The sequence below is a fragment of the Rhinopithecus roxellana genome, chromosome 12, assembly GCF_007565055.1.
Source record: "Rhinopithecus roxellana isolate Shanxi Qingling chromosome 12, ASM756505v1, whole genome shotgun sequence".
In the NCBI taxonomy this organism is placed as follows: Eukaryota; Metazoa; Chordata; class Mammalia; order Primates; family Cercopithecidae; genus Rhinopithecus; species Rhinopithecus roxellana.
The window spans coordinates 110,592,906-110,611,665 of NC_044560.1; the positions used below are offsets into that span (position 1 = coordinate 110,592,906).

Below are 18,760 nucleotides of genomic sequence, written 5' to 3' on the forward strand. Positions count from 1 at the left end.
TGGGAAGGTGGGGGAGCAGGGGAGTGGGGAGTGATGTGATCTGATTTATGGTTTGGAAGGATTGCTTTGGCTGCGGCAAGCAGCCGGGATTGGAGGGGCTCAGGAGGAAGGAGGGGGAGGGCAGGGAGACTGCAGTGGTCCAGGCTGAAATGAGGTGGCTCACTGAATGCGCAGAGCTCCTTGAGCACACAGCCTAGCGTCTGTTGATTTCACCTCCTGGAGAAACCTTCCCTGACTGCTCCTCCAGACTCCTCACCCTCTCCCATCTCCAGCCTCCTCATCCCAGGAACTATCTGGCTGCTGGTCTGCAAGCAGCTGGAGTCCTCAGCATCACCCAGCCCAGGGCCTGGCCTGCAGGAGGCTTCTAGTAAAGTGGTCAATTAATCCCCGAGCCCCATCTTCCAGGGCTGTGCACACAGTCACACGCGTGCTCTTTGCATGTGTCGCCCCGCCCCCACACCCACTCACTTGGATCTCCAGAAAAGGGCTTGGAGGGGGGGATGGGCAATCTAGGGGGCAGGAGAGGCCCTGGAGTCTCCTCTACTGAGCATGTGGGCGATGGTGGCCACAGGGTAATAACAGCCTCAGCGAGACCCTGAGGTCTGCCCCCTCCTCAGGAATGGCCAGGCAGGGAAGAAGGGAGCAGTGCTCAGTCCCAGCATCCCACCACTGCCCCCATGATTCTGAGCGGGTTCCTGGGCTGAAGCCGGGGCCTGTGTTTTCCAAGACTCCTTGGAGAGCCAGCTCCATCCTCTTCCTGATTATCTAAGCTTTGGGCCACGGCAGAAGGAAGGAGCAGGGCGGAAGCGAGCTCTGGAAAGTGGAAAGAGGAGGGTGTGCGAGGAGACCCAAGGCAGGATCCAGGCTTTGGAACGTTGGAGGTTTCCGGCCACAGAGGCAGGGCCTCGGGGGAGCCAAGAGGGGCGGGGAGAGACACACACAGAGGAGCAGAGGAGACCAACGGACCGGACAGAGACGAGGAGAGAAACAGGAAGAGAGAAGCTGGGAGAGTCGGGAACCTGGGGGCTAGTGACCTGCACACAGGGCAGGGGCACTCAGCAGTTCCCAGAGGCCACCCCTCCCATCCCAGACATCCAGACATCTGGAACTTTGGGTGCCAAGAGTCCAGCTTAATGCAGGCAGCCTGGCTTTTGGGGGCTTTGGTGGTCCCCCAGCTCTTGGGCTTTGGCCATGGGGCTCGGGGAGCCGAGAGGGAGTGGGAGGGAGGCTGGGGAGGTGCCCAGGAGGAGGAGCGGGAGAGGGAGGCCCTGATGCTGAAGGTGAGCTCTGGAGTGTCAGGGAGCTATGGGTGGTGAACTGTGAGCCTGGGAGGGGGTATTGCAAGGTTAGGGAAATGGACAAAAAACAGCAGTTAGGATAGTCTGGAGGGGGGGTTTGGTAATGGGCTCAGAGACAGGACTCAGGCGGCAGAGAATGAGTTAAGAGTTGGAAAGTGGCGCGTGGGGCATCTTGGTGGCAGGCTGGGGCTCACCGCCCCTCCCCTGCCCCAGCATCTGCAGGAAGCCCTGGGACTGCCTGCTGGGAGGGGGGATGAGAATCCTGCCAGAACTGTTGAGGGCAAAGAGGACTGGGAGATGGAGGAGGACCAGGGGGAGGAAGAGGAGGAGGAAGCAACGCCAACCCCATCCTCCGGCCCCAGCCCCTCGCCCACCCCCGAGGACATCGTCACTTACATCCGTAAGTAACCAGAAGCCCTCACCCCCGAAAGCCCCGGGCCGCCGCGGTCACTTTCACAAAAATGAAGGGTCGGTTCCCTGCCAGGTGGTCTTTCAGTTGTCCATTGCCTAGCCCAGAGCCCCCACACCCCTAGGAGCCCCAGGTCCACGACCATGCCTTCTAAGAGCCTGGCGCCACTCGACCCTACCTTCCAGGAGTCCGGGGTCCTCCCCACCGCCACCCCGCCCTCAGGACCCCTAGGTTCCAGTTCTCCAGGTCCTCAGTCCCCCCGCTGCATCTCCAGGCTCCCCCTCCAGCACGATCCCTGTCTGTCCGCAGTGGGACGCCTGGCCGGCCTGGACGCAGGCCTGCACCAGTTGCACGTCCGTTTGCATGCGTTGGACACCCGCGTGGTCGAGCTGACCCAGGGGCTGCGGCAGCTGCGGGACGCGGCGGGCGACACCCGCGATGCCGTGCAAGCCCTGCAGGTGGCGCAGGGTCGCGCCGAGCGCGAGCACGGCCGCTTGGAGGGTGAGTCCGCGGTACGCGGGGTGGAAAAAAATGAGACTCTTTGGCCAGGTATGGGACTGGTTGAGAAAGTGACCCTAGGTGTCCGAGGCGGGAGAGCTGCTGTGTGCTAGCGTACGGGGTTAGAGAGCTGGGAGGCAGAATGCAGGGAGCAGGGCGGGCACTCCAGAGCCGCGCTGACCCGACTGGGGCAGCACCACGCCCCCTATAGTCCCGCCCCCACCGCCTGGCCCCGCCCCTGGCGGACCCGACTCTCTACCTTCTGGCTCCCGCGGTTCTGACCACGCCTCCTCCCAGCCCGCCCTACGAGGTCCTGACCCCGCCTCCCTCCACTCCCGGATGATTTGTTCCCGCCCCCTTCCAGTCTCCGAATGCATAACCCTGCCTCCTTCTCTACCCGGCCCTGCCCACAGGCTGCCTGAAGGGGCTGCGCCTGGGTCACAAGTGCTTCCTGCTCTCGCGCGACTTCGAAACTCAGGCGGCGGCGCAGGCGCGGTGCACGGCGCGGGGCGGGAGCCTGGCGCAGCCGGCTGATCGCCAGCAGATGGAGGCGCTTACACGCTACCTGCGCGCGGCGCTCGCCCCCTACAACTGGCCGGTGTGGCTGGGCGTACACGATCGGCGCGCTGAGGGTCTCTACCTCTTCGAAAACGGCCAGCGCGTGTCCTTCTTCGCTTGGCATCGCGCACCCCGCCCCGAGCTCGGCGCCCAGCCCAGCGCCGCGCCGCACCCGCTCAGCCCGGACCAGCCCAACGGCGGCACGCTGGAGAACTGCGTGGCGCAGGCCTCTGACGACGGCTCCTGGTGGGACCACGACTGCCAGCGGCGCCTCTACTACGTCTGCGAGTTCCCCTTCTAGCGGGGCCGGTTCCCCGCCTCCCTGCCCATCCCACCAGCCGGCCTTTCCCTGCGCCGTGCCCACCCTCCTGCGAGATCGCCCTTCCCTTCCTGTCCACGGATGGCAGCATCTCCCCCACCCCCCTCCAGGCTGGGCGCTCCTGGGAGGGCTCTTGCGGTGCCGGGACCCCTCCTTGTTAGTGTCCTTCCTTGAAGGGGCGGACACCAGGCTAGGTCCGGTGCCAATAAATCCTTGTGGAATCTGACTTGAGGGGCATTGAAGGCACTCTTGGATTTTAACTTCTGCAGGGAAAGCCGGGAAGGGCCAGACCCTGGTCTTTGGGCGCGTGTTCTGGCCTTCGGACGCCTGTTCTGCTTTTTAAAGATGTAATTTGAGCCCCAGATAGAGTGATGGAGAAACACTGGTGCATATGTACGTACACACGTTCATCTGTTCTGTGCACAGATGCCCGGAGTACACGCGTGCAAATGCTGTAGACACCTTCACCTCCATCGTGCCCTCTCTCGGCCTTTGGAACCCAGGGACTGCCAATACGTCCCAGGCCTTGGTCTTGGTCCTGGTCAAAGAGATTTGGGAAACATGAAGGAGCTAAAGGCTCTGACAAGTCCTGCAGGAAAGCCTGTTTCATTGGTTTAAGTGGTGTGTCTCCGGTTGGTTTCCCCAGATGATACGGTTTTATGGACTTGTTGAGCTGATATATTGAGACATGGACTTAAGGACCCACCCAACCCTGAAGCTTAGACTTCCAGTTTTCCCTCCTCTGCTTCCTGCCACTGAGGCCAGGAGCCAGGCCCTTCCCCTCTGCGAGCCTCGGGTTTTTCATCTGAACATGGGCACAATCCCTCCTACTTTGTGCAGCTCTTGGGATGTTCAGGTGAGACCAGGACAGTGTGCATTTAGTAATGGCTGAACCTGAGCCACACGCTACCTTCCTTCCTCACCCTTTTTTTTTTTTTCTTTTTTTGAGACCGGGTCTTGCTCTGTCGCCCAGGCGGAGTGCAGTGGTACAATCATGGCTTACTGCAGCCTCAATCTTCTGGGCTCAAGCAGTCCTCCCACCTTAGCCCCCCCAAGTAGCTGGGACTACAGGTGCACCCCACCACACCTGGCTAATTTTTGTATTTTTTTATAGAGGTTGGGTTTTGCCATGTTGCACAGGCTGGTCTTGAACTCCTGAGCTCAATCAATCTGCCTGCCTGGGCCTCCCAAAGTGCTGGGGATACAGGCGTGAGCCACAGCGCCTGGCTCTCCCTCACCGTTTTCATATCTTTACTCCCTGGGGGCAGTGAAGACACCCAGGAGTCAGCCAGCCTGGGCCTCAGCATAGTGGACAGCTGTTTGGAGGACAGGCACTTTGGAAATCACCCTAGTACCTCCCCCAAGGTTGGCATCATGGGCATGACCCTGACATCAGGGAGCCCAGGAATGGGAATGTGACCCTGTCTGTCCTTACCACTCTACCCCTTCCCTTCCTTCAGCCATGGCACCACTGCCTAAAGGGTCACCATTGGATCCACAAGGGAGGAGCAAGCCATCAGGGTCAGCTTGGATAGAGGGCAGATCACCCACCCTTCTCTCTTCAGGAGTCGTTTCTCAGCCCCACAGCCCCAGAGGAATGCAGAATAGGAGAGATAGGAGAGTGGGGGTGTGGCCTGGAGTCAGCCTTCAATCAGAAATTCTTCCCATGCTGAGCTTCAGTTTCCCCAGGGAGGAATAGGCAGCTCTAGATCTTTTTTTTTTTTTTTTTTTTTTTTTTTTTGAGACAGAGTCTCGCTCTGCCGCCCAGGCTGGAGTGCAGTGGCCGGGTCTCAGCTCACTGCAAGCTCCGCCTCCTGGGTTTATGCCATTCTCCTGCCTCAGCCTCCCAAGCAGCTGGGACTACAGGCGCCCGCCACCTCGCCCGGCTGGTTTTTTGTATTTTTTAGTAGAGACGGGGTTTCACCATGTTAGCCAGGATGGTCTCGATCTCCTGACCTCGTGATCCGCCTGTCTCGGCCTCCCAAAGTGCTGGGATTACAGGCTTGAGCCACCGCGCCCGGCCAGGCAGCTCTAGATCTTATAGGCAGCCAGAGATCAGATTAGGCAGACAATGATGAGTACCTGTTATTTCCCACAAGGGTCTCTACCCTAGCAGAGCTTCCATTCTGGAAAGTATTTGGGCATGGTACACCATGGCTGCCCGCCTGGATTCTGGAGCCAGATGACCCAGGTTCTAGTCCTGTCTCCTATCAGCCACTTATCTCCTGGGAAAACCTGAGTGAGACATTACCTTGCTGCTTCTCAATGTCTCCATCTGTACTGTGGGGATAATAACAGTATTGATCTAGAATAATACCAGACACAGAGGGGTCTTTGCAATTCCCAGATCTGATCTTCACCTCTGTGTGCTCTCTCCTGACACTGTGCATTTGTATATGCAAAGATCTCCATCCTCCCTCCTCTGTAGGGTAAACACCCACTTCCAAGAATTGGTTAACACATCATCCCAAACATCCAGCCTTTCCCCCGAGTCCCGTGCGGGGTTAGGGATCCCCTTTGGTATCCACAAATCCCTTGTTCCTCTCTTGACCCAGCCCTGATCAGACAGGCTGAGGGACACTCCAGGTGCGTAGGGGGAGGGCAGGACAAGGTATGACTATCTCTGTCCCCAGCATTGCCTGGCACATGGGAGCCCTTTGAATGAAGATTCTTGTGTGGCATCATGCAGGGGACCCTGAGATGAGTTGGATCTCTGCTGCTTTTCTTCCCTGGCCTCTCCAAGGCTGGGTGAGGCACCTCCTCTAGTTTCCCACAGGGTCTAGGGCTTTCCACATCACTTTGGGTGCCACAGTCTGGTCTGACAATGTCTGTCTCCCTGGCAGGGCCTGGAGCTACCATACCAAGCACAGGGCCAGCTGCGGGCATGCGGAGAGAGAGGTCTGAAGGGAGTGGCGTGCCTGCAAGGACTGTTTATGCATCAGAACAGCACGCCTATATGTGGCATTTGGTGCTGATTCCTGACTCTGGTCTGTGTGGGAAACCTACTCTCTCCTCCAGGAAGCCCCACCAGACTTCCCACGGGCCAGTTTGCCAGTGTCCTCTCCCTGGCTCTCTGCGGAGCGCTGGTAGTTTGCAAGGCCAGAGCCATGGACCAGGGGGCGCCTCGGCAGCTGATTAGAAGAGATGCATTAAGGGATCCCAGGGAAGTAGAACAAGGGCAGGAGGCCTGGGATGATTCAGCAGAGGAGGAGGAACCAGAGAAGAAAGAAGAACCAGCGGCCGCACGGGCTTGCAGGGCGATAAAGCCCAAGAGGCCGAGCAGCAGGCCTATTACCGCCTTCCCAAAACCACGTTTTTCCGCAGTAACCGGGTGACTCCAACGGGTCACCTCTCAAGCCCCGCCCCTCCTCCCACGTGAGGTTCACCTCCATTTCCCAGCAAGCCTGAGGGCCACGCCTTGGCGGTGAGGTCGGAGCTCAGACCCCTCTCCACCCAGGCCTCGCCCCGAGGTACTCTGGGAAATGTAGTCCGGTCACGCGCCCACGGGTAGGAAAACCCCAATTCGCGAAGCCTTAACGTTCAACTCGCGTTTGGATCTCTCGGATGAGAGTTTTTCAGAACAGGTGCATTTCCTTGGGTAGATCATAACCATTTTTTAAAAAGTGAAATAAATTCATATGAAATATTAGTGTCATAGAAAATGATAAGAAGCTTTTCAAAATTTAAACGTCGATGTGCTGAATTAACAATATAAAATTCAATATAAAATTTCTTTCTTTGTGGCTAAACACTGGTCCAAACCAACTTAGTTTCTTTCTTTTCTACTTATTTTCGGGTTCTGGTTTTTTTGTTTGTTTGTTTTGTTTTTGTTTTTGTTTTTTTGAGACAGAGTCTCACTCTGTCACCCAGGCTGGAGTGCAGTAGTGGCGCAATCATAGCTCACAGCAGCCTCGACCTCCTAAGCTAAAGCAATCCTCCCACCTCAGTTTCCTGAGTAGCCGGGACTACAGGCGTGCACCTTAAAACAAAACAAAACAAAAAAAACAGACAAAATTTTAATTTGGAAATAAGTTTAAACTTATAGATAACCTACACAAATATAAACACTGTAGGACAAATAAATACTCTACTCTGATTTGTTTATTAACAGTTTACCCCATTGCTTTGGCTTCATCATTACATTTATCCATCCATCCACCCACCCACCCATCCATCCATCCTAGCCCAATCATCAGAGACAAGCAAGACAGTCAAGTTTGTTGACCCACTGAAATAAGAGCGATCACCCCTCAGAGGAGAAGCTGCAATCGAGTTATAGGATTTGGAGGAAGAGAGAAATTCGGATGAAATTTAAGTGAAACAATGTTTAGATAGGTTTAGAACAAGGTAGGAATGTGTATAAGTGAGTTAGCATCAGGCCTGGGCCGCGTGCAGTAAGCTCATGTCTGTAATTCCAACACTTTGGGAGACCAAGACAAGAGGATTGCTTGAGCCCAGGGGTTCAAGACCAGCCTGGGTGACATAGTGAAATCCCACCTCTATGGAAGGAAGGGAGGGAAAGGAGGAAGGGGAGAAAAGGAGAGGGGAGGAGAGGGGGAGGAAGGGGGAGGAAAGGAGAGTGGAAGGGGAAGGGGAGGGGAGGGGAGGGGAGGAGAAAATTATCTGGTGTGGTGGCACATGCCTGTAGTCCCAGCCACTTGGGAGGGTGAGGTGGGAGGATTGCTTGAATCCAGGAGTTTGAAGTTGCAGTGAGCTATGATTGTATCACTGTATTCCAGTCTGGGTGACAGAACGAGATCCTGTCTCAAAAAAAAAAAAAAAGGAAAAATCAGATTTGGACTGCAAAGTGGACCTAAGGTCTTGTTTCCCTGGAAACTACAATGTTAATATAAATGTGGCATGCTGTGCCCAGAAACTTTTTATTTAAAACTCTGCACCAGGGCTGGAAATGGAGGCTTCTTATCTTGGTCAAAGTGACAGATCTTCCAGGAAGGAAAGATTAGGCTGTTTCATTCTTACCGATAGACTTTCATACTGCAAAGTTTCCAACAGTCTATGATTTTAGAGAACAAAGTTTCTCAGTGAGTAAGATAACAGTAGTCACTCATAAAGGGGGCTGTTAGAACACTTTTACTGCTGCAGCTCCCCCCTGGGTGAAATGTATCCTGTTAACTTTGCAGTTTTATCTGGGTCTATAGATGAAGGGCAGGCCAGATTTTTACAGTATTAGCTAGCTTTAGCTCATATATATATATTATTTTTCTTTTCTTTTCCTGCCTTTCTTTTTCTTTCTTTCTCTCCCCTGTCTTTCTTTCTTTCCTTTTTATTTTGTCTTTTTTTTTGGGGGGATGGAGTTTCACCCTGTTGTTCAGGCTGGAGTACCATGGTACAATCTTGGCTCACTGCAATCTCCACTTCCTGAGTTCAAACAATTCTCCTGCCTCAGCCTCCTGAATAGCTGGGACTACAGGGACCCATCACCATGCCAGGCTAATTTTTGTATTTTTAGTAGAGATGGGGTTTCACCATGTTGGCCAGGCTGGTCTTGAACTCCTGACTTCAAGTCATCCACCCGCCTCAGTCTTCCAAAGTTCTGAGATTATAGGCATGAGCCACTGAGCCCAGGCCATTTTTCTTCCTCCTCCTCCTCCTCCTCCTCCTCCTCCTCCTCCTTCTTCTTCTTCTTCTTCCTTTTTGGTTTGAGACAGAGTCTCGCTCCTTTGCTTTGGAGTGCAATGGTGCAATCACAGCTCACTGCAGCTTAACTGCCTGGGCTTCAGCAGTGCCCCCCAAGTGCAGCCTCCCAAGTAGCTGGGACCATAGACATGCACCGCCACACCTGGCCAATTTTATTATTATTATTTTTTGGTAGACAAGATCTCTCCCAGGCTGGTCTGAAACTCGTGGGCTCAAGCGATCCTCCTGCCTTGGCCTCCTGAAGTGCTGGGATTATAGGCATGAATCACCGTGCTGGGCCTTACATATATGTTTTCAAAAGCATTTAAGGGTTAGTTACACACATCATGGCCCTTTACCCCTAAATTCTTCAGTGTATATTTCCTCAGAATAGAAATATTATCCTCCATAACCAAAATACTCAACTTCTATAAATGTAACATTTATGCATACTTTTATCTAATCCACTGGTGATATTCAAAATTATGTCAGTTTACCTAATGATGTCCTTCATTGCACTTCCCCCTCCAGTTCAGGATCCCATCTGGGGTCAGGCATTGCATTTAGTTGTCATGTCTTTTTTTTTTTTCCTTTGAAACAGAGTCTCGCTCTTTGGCCTAGGCTGGAGTGCAGTGGTGCCATCTCGGCTCAGTGCAACCTCCGCCTCCCAGGTTCAAGCAATTCTTCTGCCTCAGTGTCGCAAGTAGCCGGAATTACAGGCGTGCACCACCATGCCCGGCTAATTTTTATATTTTTAGTAGAGATGAGGTTTCGCCGTGTTGGCCAGGCTGATCTTGAACTCCTGACCTCAGGTGATCCACCAGCCTCAGCCTCCCAAAATGCTGGGATTGCAGTCGTGAGCCACTGTACCCAGCCAGTTGTCATGTCTCTTTAGCCTCCTTGAATCTGGAACATTTCCATATTTATAATATTGACATTTTGGGGGCCGGGCGCGGTGGCTCATGCCTGTAATCCCAGCACTTTGGGAGGCCGAGACAGGCGATCACGAGGTCAGGAGATTGAGACCATCCTGGCTAACACAGTGAAACCCCGTCTCTACTAAAAATAGAAAAAATTAGCCAGGAGTGGTTGCAGGCGCCTGTAGTCCCAGCTACTTGGGAGGCTGAGGCAGGAGAATGGCGGGAACCCGGGAGGTGGAGCTTACAGTGAGCCAAGATTACACTACTGCACTCCAGCCTGGGCAACAGAGCAAGACTCTGTCTTAAAAAAAAAAAAAAAGCATATATATATATATATATATATATATATATATATATATATATATGAGAGAAAGAGAGAGACATTTTGGAAGAACAGCTCCTTGCCCTTCTAAAAATAGAAGTTCCACATTTTTAGTTGGTCTAATGTTTCCTCATGAAGATTAGATTCAAATTATACATTCTCCACCAGAATAATGAGGTGAGGTGTGTACTTCTTTGAAGGTATCTCATCTGGACATAGTCAGTATCCTACGGTCCCTCATTAGTGAAGTGAGTTTTGATCACCCAGCGAGCTGATGTCCAGTTTCTCAGCTATATAATACTCCTTTGCAGCTAATAAGCAGTCCAGGGGCAGATACTTTAAGACAGGTAGGTATCTGCCTTTCATCAAAATTTCCCGCTTGATTTTGCACCCATTGATGATTCAGCAGATGTGAGCTTATTATGAGTAACAAAAGATGCTCCTGGCCTGGGACGGTGGTTCACGTCTGTCATCTTTGTACTTTGGGAAGCTGAGGAGGGAAGATCATTTGAATTCAGGAGTTTGAGACCAGCCTGGGCAATATAGAGGGATCTTGTCTCTAAAGAAAATACAAAAATTAGCCTGGTGTGGTCGCAAGAGCCTGAAGTCCCAGCTACTTGTAAGGCTGAGGTGGGAGGATTGCTTGAGCCCAGGAGGTCGAGGCTGCAGTGAGCAGTGATCATGCCACTGCATCCAACCTGGGCAACAGAGGGAGGGCCTGTCTCAAAAAAAAAAAAAAAAAAAAAAAGAGAGAGAAGAAAAAGAATAGGAAGTTACTGTTAAACACCTTCTCCCATCTCCCTCACCAGTACCTACCATTCTGAATTGTGTTTCGCCGTTGCTTGATTTTCATTATTATTTTAGCATGTGTGTGTGTTTCCTGAAACGACATCTTATTTAATTATGCTTGTTTTGGGGGCTTTGGAGTAATAATACATGTATTCGTTGGCTCTAACTGCCCTTATAAAGTACCACAGGCTGAGGGACTGAAACAGCAGAATTGATTGTCTCCCAGTTCTGGAGGCTGGAAGTCTGAGATCAAGATGTTGGCATGGTTGGTTTCTTCTGAGGCCTCCTTCTTTGGCTTGCAGACAGCCGCCTTCTTGCTGTGCCCTCACGTGGTCCTCTCTGTGTGCACATCCCTGGTGAGTCTCTGTGTGGCCATATATCCTCTTCCCATAAGGATAAAGTCCAGTTGGATTAGGGCCCACCCTAATGGCCCCATTTAACCTTCCCTACCTCTTTAGAGATCCTATGTCCAAATACAGTCATGTTCTGACGTACTGGGGGTTAGGGCTCCAAAATATGAATTTTGGGGGCTGCATTTCAGCCTACAACTGTATCTTACTGTATGCAGCTTGCTTTTTTTTTTTTTTTTTTTTTTTTTTGAAACAGAGTCTTACTCTGTTTTCCTGGCTGGAGTGAAGTGGTGCAATCTCGGCTCACTACAACCTGCCTCCTAGGTTCAAGCCATTCTTCTTGCCTCAGATTCCCAAGTAGTTGGGACTACAGGCACATGCCACCATGCCTGGCTAATTTTCGTATTTGTACAGATGAGGTTTCACCATGTTGACCAGGCTGGTCTCGAACTCCTGACCTCAAGTGATCCACCTGCCTCGGCCTTCCAGTGTGTTGGGATTACAAGTGTGATCCACTGCGCCTGGCCAATGCAACTTGCTTTTTAAAGACAAACTTCTATTACTAAGATGCGTTCGTGATGGTGCCTGCAGCCATTGTTCACACATTTTTCAGGGGTATGGTATGAAAATGATTAAAAATAATATGGGGAGAAATCGATGAAATGCATGGGGGAAGAAAAGATTAACAAAACCAAAATCTATTTTAAGTTTTGAAAAAGCAAGTAAGACAGACTTACTTTTGGCAAACCAATTAAGAACAAAGAGACAGGCTGCAAATAAAATACAAATTGTAAAATGGTGAATAATTATAGCCAGGACAGAGATATAAAAAGTAATGAAAATATATTATGGCTATGTGCTAACATTAAAAACCTGAATGAACTGGTTCAATTACTAGAAAAATATACAATGCTAAAATGACACAAAATCAGAGAACTTGAATAAACCAGTGACTATTAAAGAATTTGAAATTATATTCAGAGATCTCCCCTCTCCCCCCAAAACCCCCCGGCACAGATGGGTTTCTAAGCAAGTGATACCAAACATTCAAAGAATGTTTAATTCCTATCTTGTATGAATTATTCCAGAAAATCGCTGGAAAATTATGTAATAACTGCCTGATTCATTTTTAGAGGCTAATGCAATGTTGAATCCAAAATCGGATAAGGACCAGATGCAAGAAAATTATAGATTCATTTCACTTGTGAATGAAGATGTAAAAATTCCAAATCAAATAATTGCCTCTTAAATCCAGCGTACCATAATTCTTCATGATCAAATAAGATTTCTCCTCCTAATGCAAAGATGATTCAAAAATTTAAAAAAAAAAATTCTTTCAATATAATTCACCATATCAATAGGCCAAGGAAGAAAATATAATGATTTCAACTGATGTGCGAAAATAATTTCATAAGGCTGTACATGTATTATGGTTAAAAATTAAAACACTTAATGACGAGTTGATGGGTGCAGCACACCAACATGGCACAAGTATACATATGTGACAAACCTGCACATTATGCACATGTACCCTAGAACTTAAAGTATAATAATAGTAAAAAAAAAATTAAAACACTTCACTTTGGGAGGCTAAGGCGGAAGGATCACTTGAGCCCAGGAGTTTGAGACCAGCCTGGGCAGCACGGTGAGACCATGACATGGTGGTGTGCACTGGTGGTCCCAGCTACTTGGGAGGCAGAGGTGGGAGGATCACTTGGGCCTGGGAGGCTGCATGGTTTTGAATTGCATTTCTGTGATAATTAATAGTGTTAATATTTTCCTGGACATCTAGCCCATTTATATTTATATATCTTCTCTGGGAAATGTCTATTCAGATCATTCACTCTTTTTTTTGTTTGTTTGTTTTATTTTTTGAGACGGAGTCTCGCTCTGTTGCCCAGGCTGGAGTGCAGTGGTGGAATCTCAGCTCACTGCAAGCTCCGCCCCTGGGTTCCAGCAATTCTCCTGCCTTAGCCTCTCAAGTAGCTGGGATTACAGGCACCCACCATCACACCCAGATAATTTTTGTATTTTTCTAGTAGATATAGGGTTTCGCTGTGTTGGCCAGGTTGGTCTCAAACTGCTGACCTCAAGTGATCTTCCCGCCTTGGCCTCCCAAAGTGTTGGGATTACAGCTGTGAGCTACCATGCCTGACCTTGCCCATTTTAAAACTGGGTTACTTGAGTTCTTTGTACATTTTATTTTTTGTTTTTGTTTTTTGGAGGGTTACCATATACATCTTAGTTTATCAGAATCTGTTTCAGATTTATGCTAGCTTTATTACAGTGAGATATAAAAGGTTATTCCTAGATAGTTCTATTCCATTTCCCCTTGTTGTGGTATCATTGTTAGAAACTTTTTTTTTTTTTTTTTTTTTTTTTGAGACAGAGCCTTGCTCTGTTGCCCAGGCTGGAGTGCAGTGGTGCAGTCTTGGCTCACTGCAACCTCCACCTCCTGGGTTCAAGCTATTCTCCTGCCTCAGCCTCCTGAGTAGCTGGGATTACAGGCACCTGCCACCACGCCCAGGTAATTTTTGTATTTTTAGTACAGATGGGGTTTGGCCATGTTGGCCTGGCTGGTCTCTAACTCCTGACCTCAGGTGATCTGCCTGCCTCAGCCTCCTGAAGTGCTGGGATTACGGGCATGAGCCACTGCGCCAGACTGTAATGCATTAAGCTTTGAATACCTAAGCTCAAGAGTTGACATCAACCTTTCCCTACAGATAATTCTGGTGCTTGTGAACTTGTGGTCCCCGAAGACTTTTGCCACCAAGAAGGTCCTGGGGACTCGCAAAAGCAGTCTGTGGGAGATGGATATGTAAGTCTGCTTCTAAGAAGCTCTTTGACTGCCTCTGGCACACGGGGCCATCTCTCTTCTGCTTGCCCTCTGCCCTCTTCTTCTCCCTCCACTTTCCATAATTTCATCAAAATCAGTTAATGTTTACAAAGCACTGAGAACAGCGCTGGGGACTCAGTAAGTGCTAAAAAAATGGTCAGCTGCCTTTTTTTTTTTTTTTTTTTTTTTTTTTTTTTTTGACGGAGTCTTACTCTGTTGCCCAGGCTGGAGTGCAGTGATAGGATCTCAGCTCACTGCAAACTCTGCCTCCTGGGTTCAAGCAATTTTCCTGCCTTGGCCTCCCGAGTCGCTGGGATTACAGGTGCCTGCCACCACATGAGCTAATTTTTGTATTTTTAGTAGAAACGGCATTTCACCATGTTGGCCAGGCTGGTCTCAATCTCCTGACCTCAGGTAATCTACCTGCCTTGGCCTCCCTAAGTGCTGGGATTACAGGCGTGAACCACTGTGCCTGGCCCATCAGCTGCTATTATTAGCATTATTCCTTCTGGAGAATGTTTTAGCTACTGCATTCATGGACTCTAAGATACTCCACTTTTATGGTTGATATAAAGAAAGAAAAGTGTGTACTGCCTATAAGATGCAACAATGCTTCCTTACCATTTGGAATGTTTATTTCTTATTTACTGAAAGAGCTTTTATGGGTGTATTTATTGCAAACAATAATATAAAGGAAAATACAAGTAACATAAAGGATTCCTAAAATTGTTTCACAATTGAGATTTTTTTTGTTTATTATGGAAAAGTTATACAAAAATTAGCTGGACATGGTGGTGCGTACCTGTGGTCTCAGCTACTCGGGAGGCTGAAGCGAGAGAATCACCTGAGCCGGGAAGGTCGAAGCTTCAGTGAGTCATGATAGCGCCATTGCACTCCAGCCTGGATGACAGAGTGGGGGAAGGGAGACCCTGTCTCAAAGAAAAAAAAAAAGATTGCATGTAAAAACTAAAAATCATTACTGCTGGGGCTCTTGATCCAGCTTTGCAATTAGAGGAAACAGTTTATTGCTGACTTCTGTTTTCAGAGCAAACACCAAACACAACTTATTCCTCACCAATTCCCCCTGACCCACCCAGGCCCACCCCGTTGGTTCCCAGGGGCTGAGAGTGCTCCACTCTCGTCTGCTGGATTTTCTTCTTGGCTGTGGACGCCCCTCTGCAGGTTTTCATGCCTTTCAAACAGCAGTCTTACGGTGCCGTTGGAAGATGCCTCCCGGTTTCAGAGGCGTCAAGATGTGGGAAAAGTGACTTCTTAGAATTGAGCAATTACAGTGTGTTTTTCAAAGGTGGTGTCTCCTTTATTGAAGCCAGTTCCTTCTCGAAGGGCAACACCGGGGAGAGCTGGTGAGATAATGGTTGTTCTCCCCAGGCTCTACTCAGCCTGGATTTGGGCACTGCTTCTTGTCAAGCTGATATCCCAAGTAATATTTTCAAGTGGGCAGCCTGGTTTTAGATACTTAATTTCTAGAAGCATTTCCCCTGCTGCCATGCCATCTTCAGTCTTTTAAAATCATAGTACCCTGGGAAGAGCTGATGGTGTTCTTACCCAATTCCGTCTTGGTGCAAATTTAAGGGTTTTTTTTCTCCCCTTCCCTAAGTGTTTTGCTACTGCAATGTCAAACTAAATAAGAAACAGAGAGAGGCTTCCAAAAGAAAATATGCTATTTGGGAATAGATCATTGCAGTGGGAAATGCATGTCATAGTAAACTATGTGCATATGCAGGGAGGTAAAGGAAGAAGAAGATTTTTTTTTAAAGGGAAAGAAGAGGAGGATTACATAATTGTTTGGAAATAATTATCCTTGGCTGCAAAGATCGATAATAAAGGTGACACCAGTCTGAGGGTGAACAGGCAATTGCGGGGGAGATGTCCTTGCAGTATTTTTGGTGGCAGGTTGTGATGGCTTTTGTGCCAGGTTGTGGTTTTTATAGAGTCTTTTGTAATAGGTGTTGTTAGTTTTGTTTTGTTTTGTTTTGTTTTTTGTTATTTTTTGGGGTTTTTTTTTGTTGGTCTGTTTTTTGAGATGGGGTCTCGCTCTGTCACCCAGACTGGAGTGCAGTGGTGTGATCTTGGCTCACTGCAGTGCAGCCTCCAACTCCTGGGCTCAAGTGATCCTCCCACCTCAGCCTCCGGAGTAACTGTGACTACAGGGACATACCACCATGCCCGGCTAATACTTGATATTTTTCGTTGAGATGGGGATTCGCCATGTTGCCCAGGCTGGTCTCCAACTCCTGGGTTCAAAGTGAGCCTCCCTCCTCGGCTTCCCAAAGTACTGGGATTACAGGCATGAGCCATCGTACCCCACATGTGATAGTTTTTGTTATCAGGCATACAAGCATGATAACCCTGTCTTCATGGCTCTGTTTGTCAACGTTTTAAAAATATCAGTACCTAGGGACGGGCGCGGTGGCTCACACATGTAATGCCAGCACTTTGGAAGGCTGAGGCGGGCAGATCACGAGGTCAGGAGATCGAGACCATCCTGTCTAAGACGGTGAAACCCCGTCTCTACTAAAAATGCAAAAAATTAGCCGGGCATGGCGGCGGGCGCCTGTAGTCCCGGCTACTTGGGAGGCTGAGGCAGGAGAATGGTGTGAACCCAGGAGGCAGAGCTTGCAGTGAGCCGAGATCACGCCACTGCACTCCAGCCTGGGTGACAGAGCGAGACTCCGTCTCAAAAAAAAAAAAAAAAAAAATATATATATATATATATATATATATATATATATATATATATATCAGTAGCTAGGGACGGGCGCGGGGGCTCACGCCTGTAATGCCAGCACTTTAGGAGGCCAAGGCGGGCGGATCACGAGGTCAGGAGTTTGAGACCAGCCTAGACAACATGGCGAAACCCCATCTCTAATGGAAACACAAAAATTAGCTGAACATGGTGTTGTGCGCCTGTAATCCCAGCTACTTGGGAGGCTGACGCGGGAGAATCGCTTGAACCTGGGAGGTGGAGGTTGCAGTGCGCCAAGATCATACCACTGCACTCCAGCCTGGGCAGTAAGAGTGAGACTCCATCTCAAAATAAATTAAATAAATAAATAAAAGAAAGACCAAAATATTAGTACCGCTATTTTGCTTTTGGTGATTTTTACAATAAATAGTGCTGCAAATAACACCTTTGGGGATGAAAATTTTGTCTGTGTTTAGGATTATTTCTTTGGTCTCAATTCCCACAAGTGAACCCCAAGAAAGAAAAGATCTTCTCTCTGTCACCCACAAGGTCCTGACAACCCTATAACCCAGCAGGAGAGATGTGCCCCGGCCTCCCGTCCCGCCCCGGGGATTCCCATGAGATTGTTTCCTGGTTGTTGACGGACAGGGTTGGATTTTGATTTCTTGTGTGCGGGAACGTCTTCCCGCGATGACAGTTGGCCACTCCCCCTCTTTCCGATTTGCAAACGTCTTTCCGTGTCTTTTGCCCACTTGCCTACTGGAATCCAACTTTGTTCCTTCTCTGTGTGGTTTACATGATAAGATTATTGATGTTATTTCTATCACAGGGGCTATAAGTTTTTTTTCCAAGTCTATTTCTTGACTTATAATTTTAGTGTGAGTTTTGTTTTATACACAGAGATTTTAATTTAAAGGCTGTCAAATCTGTCTCCTTAATATGAGAAAAAAGAAAAAAATTAGCATTTTTAAAATACAGGCATCATTTGCATACAGCACAATTCACCCTCTTTAAGGGCAGTTCTGAGGTTTTGGCAAATGCACACATCACGTGACCACCCCGCAACCAAAACACAGAACAATTCCATCACCGCAAACCCCCTCACACCCCGTTACGGCTCAAGTGTTTAAAACATAAGAAAGCTAAAAGAATAGACGTGAATAGGCAATTCTTTTCTCCGGGTTGCTCTACGTTTTAAAAGATTGACCCCCAAGTCTTTTGTCTTTTTTTCTTGAATAAAATTGAAAATGCCAAATTGGGGGGGGGGGGGGCTGCAGATCAAACTAAAATTGGTGGTTAAAAAGTCCTCTGCCATCCTCGTTCTTCCCGCAGATAATGAGAATTGTTAACAAGTTTCTTCCTTTTCTTCCCTTTCTTCCCTTTCTTCCCTTTTTCTTCTTTCTTTCTCTCTCTTTCTTTCTCCTTCCTTCCTTCCTCTCTCTCTCTCTCTCCTTCCCTTCCCTTCCTTCCTTCCTTCCTTCCTTCCTTCCTTCCTTCCTTCCTTCCTCTCTCTCTCTCTCTCCTTCCCTTCCCTTCCCTCCCTCCCTCCCTCCCTCCCTCCCTCCCTCCCTCCCTTCCTTCCTTCCTTCCTTCCTTCCTTCCTTCCTTCCTTCCTTCCTTCCTTCCTTCCTTTCGTTCTTTCATTCTTTCTTTCTTTCATCCTGGTCTCACCATGTTGCCCAGGCTAATCTCCAACTCCTGCGCTCAAGTGATCCTCTCTCCGCCTCCCAAAGTGCTGGGATTACAGGCGTCAGCCACCACGCCCAGCCAAGTCTTTCTTTTGAGGGCTTTCTCTCTGCCTTTTATTTCTCTTCACGTATTCATTCACGTATCAGGCTCAGGTGGAGCCCTGCCGTGCATGCCTGCACCTGTGCGTGTTCCGCAGTGTGCACCATTCCTGGGTTCCCTCGTGCATTGCATCTAACAGCATTATTGTCACATTCTCCTCCACCATAGCACAGCGCATCTAAAGGGGCCACCCTCTCCCATAACTAGAGACGCATGAATGACAGCAGCAAGGAGCTGTCCCATCTGCCAGTTGTCGACACAGAAGAGCCAGACTGAGAGAGCTGGGTGCCAATCACACCACGCAGGGACGGGCTGTCTGCCCAGAGGAG

At 49.3% G+C, this 18,760-nt stretch overlaps 1 protein-coding gene across 1 annotated transcript; it reads left to right on the plus strand.

Annotated features, from left to right (window-relative positions):
- Positions 1-942: 942 nt before the first annotated feature.
- On the plus strand, positions 943-3,313 carry CLEC11A (C-type lectin domain containing 11A). Its single transcript, XM_010369562.1, has 4 exons — positions 943-1,280; positions 1,512-1,698; positions 2,017-2,208; positions 2,619-3,313. The coding sequence occupies exons 1-4, from the start codon at positions 1,134-1,136 to the stop codon at positions 3,062-3,064; spliced, it is 972 nt and encodes a 323-aa protein (XP_010367864.1). The 5' UTR covers positions 943-1,133; the 3' UTR covers positions 3,065-3,313.
- The last annotated feature ends 15,447 nt before the right edge of the window (positions 3,314-18,760 follow it).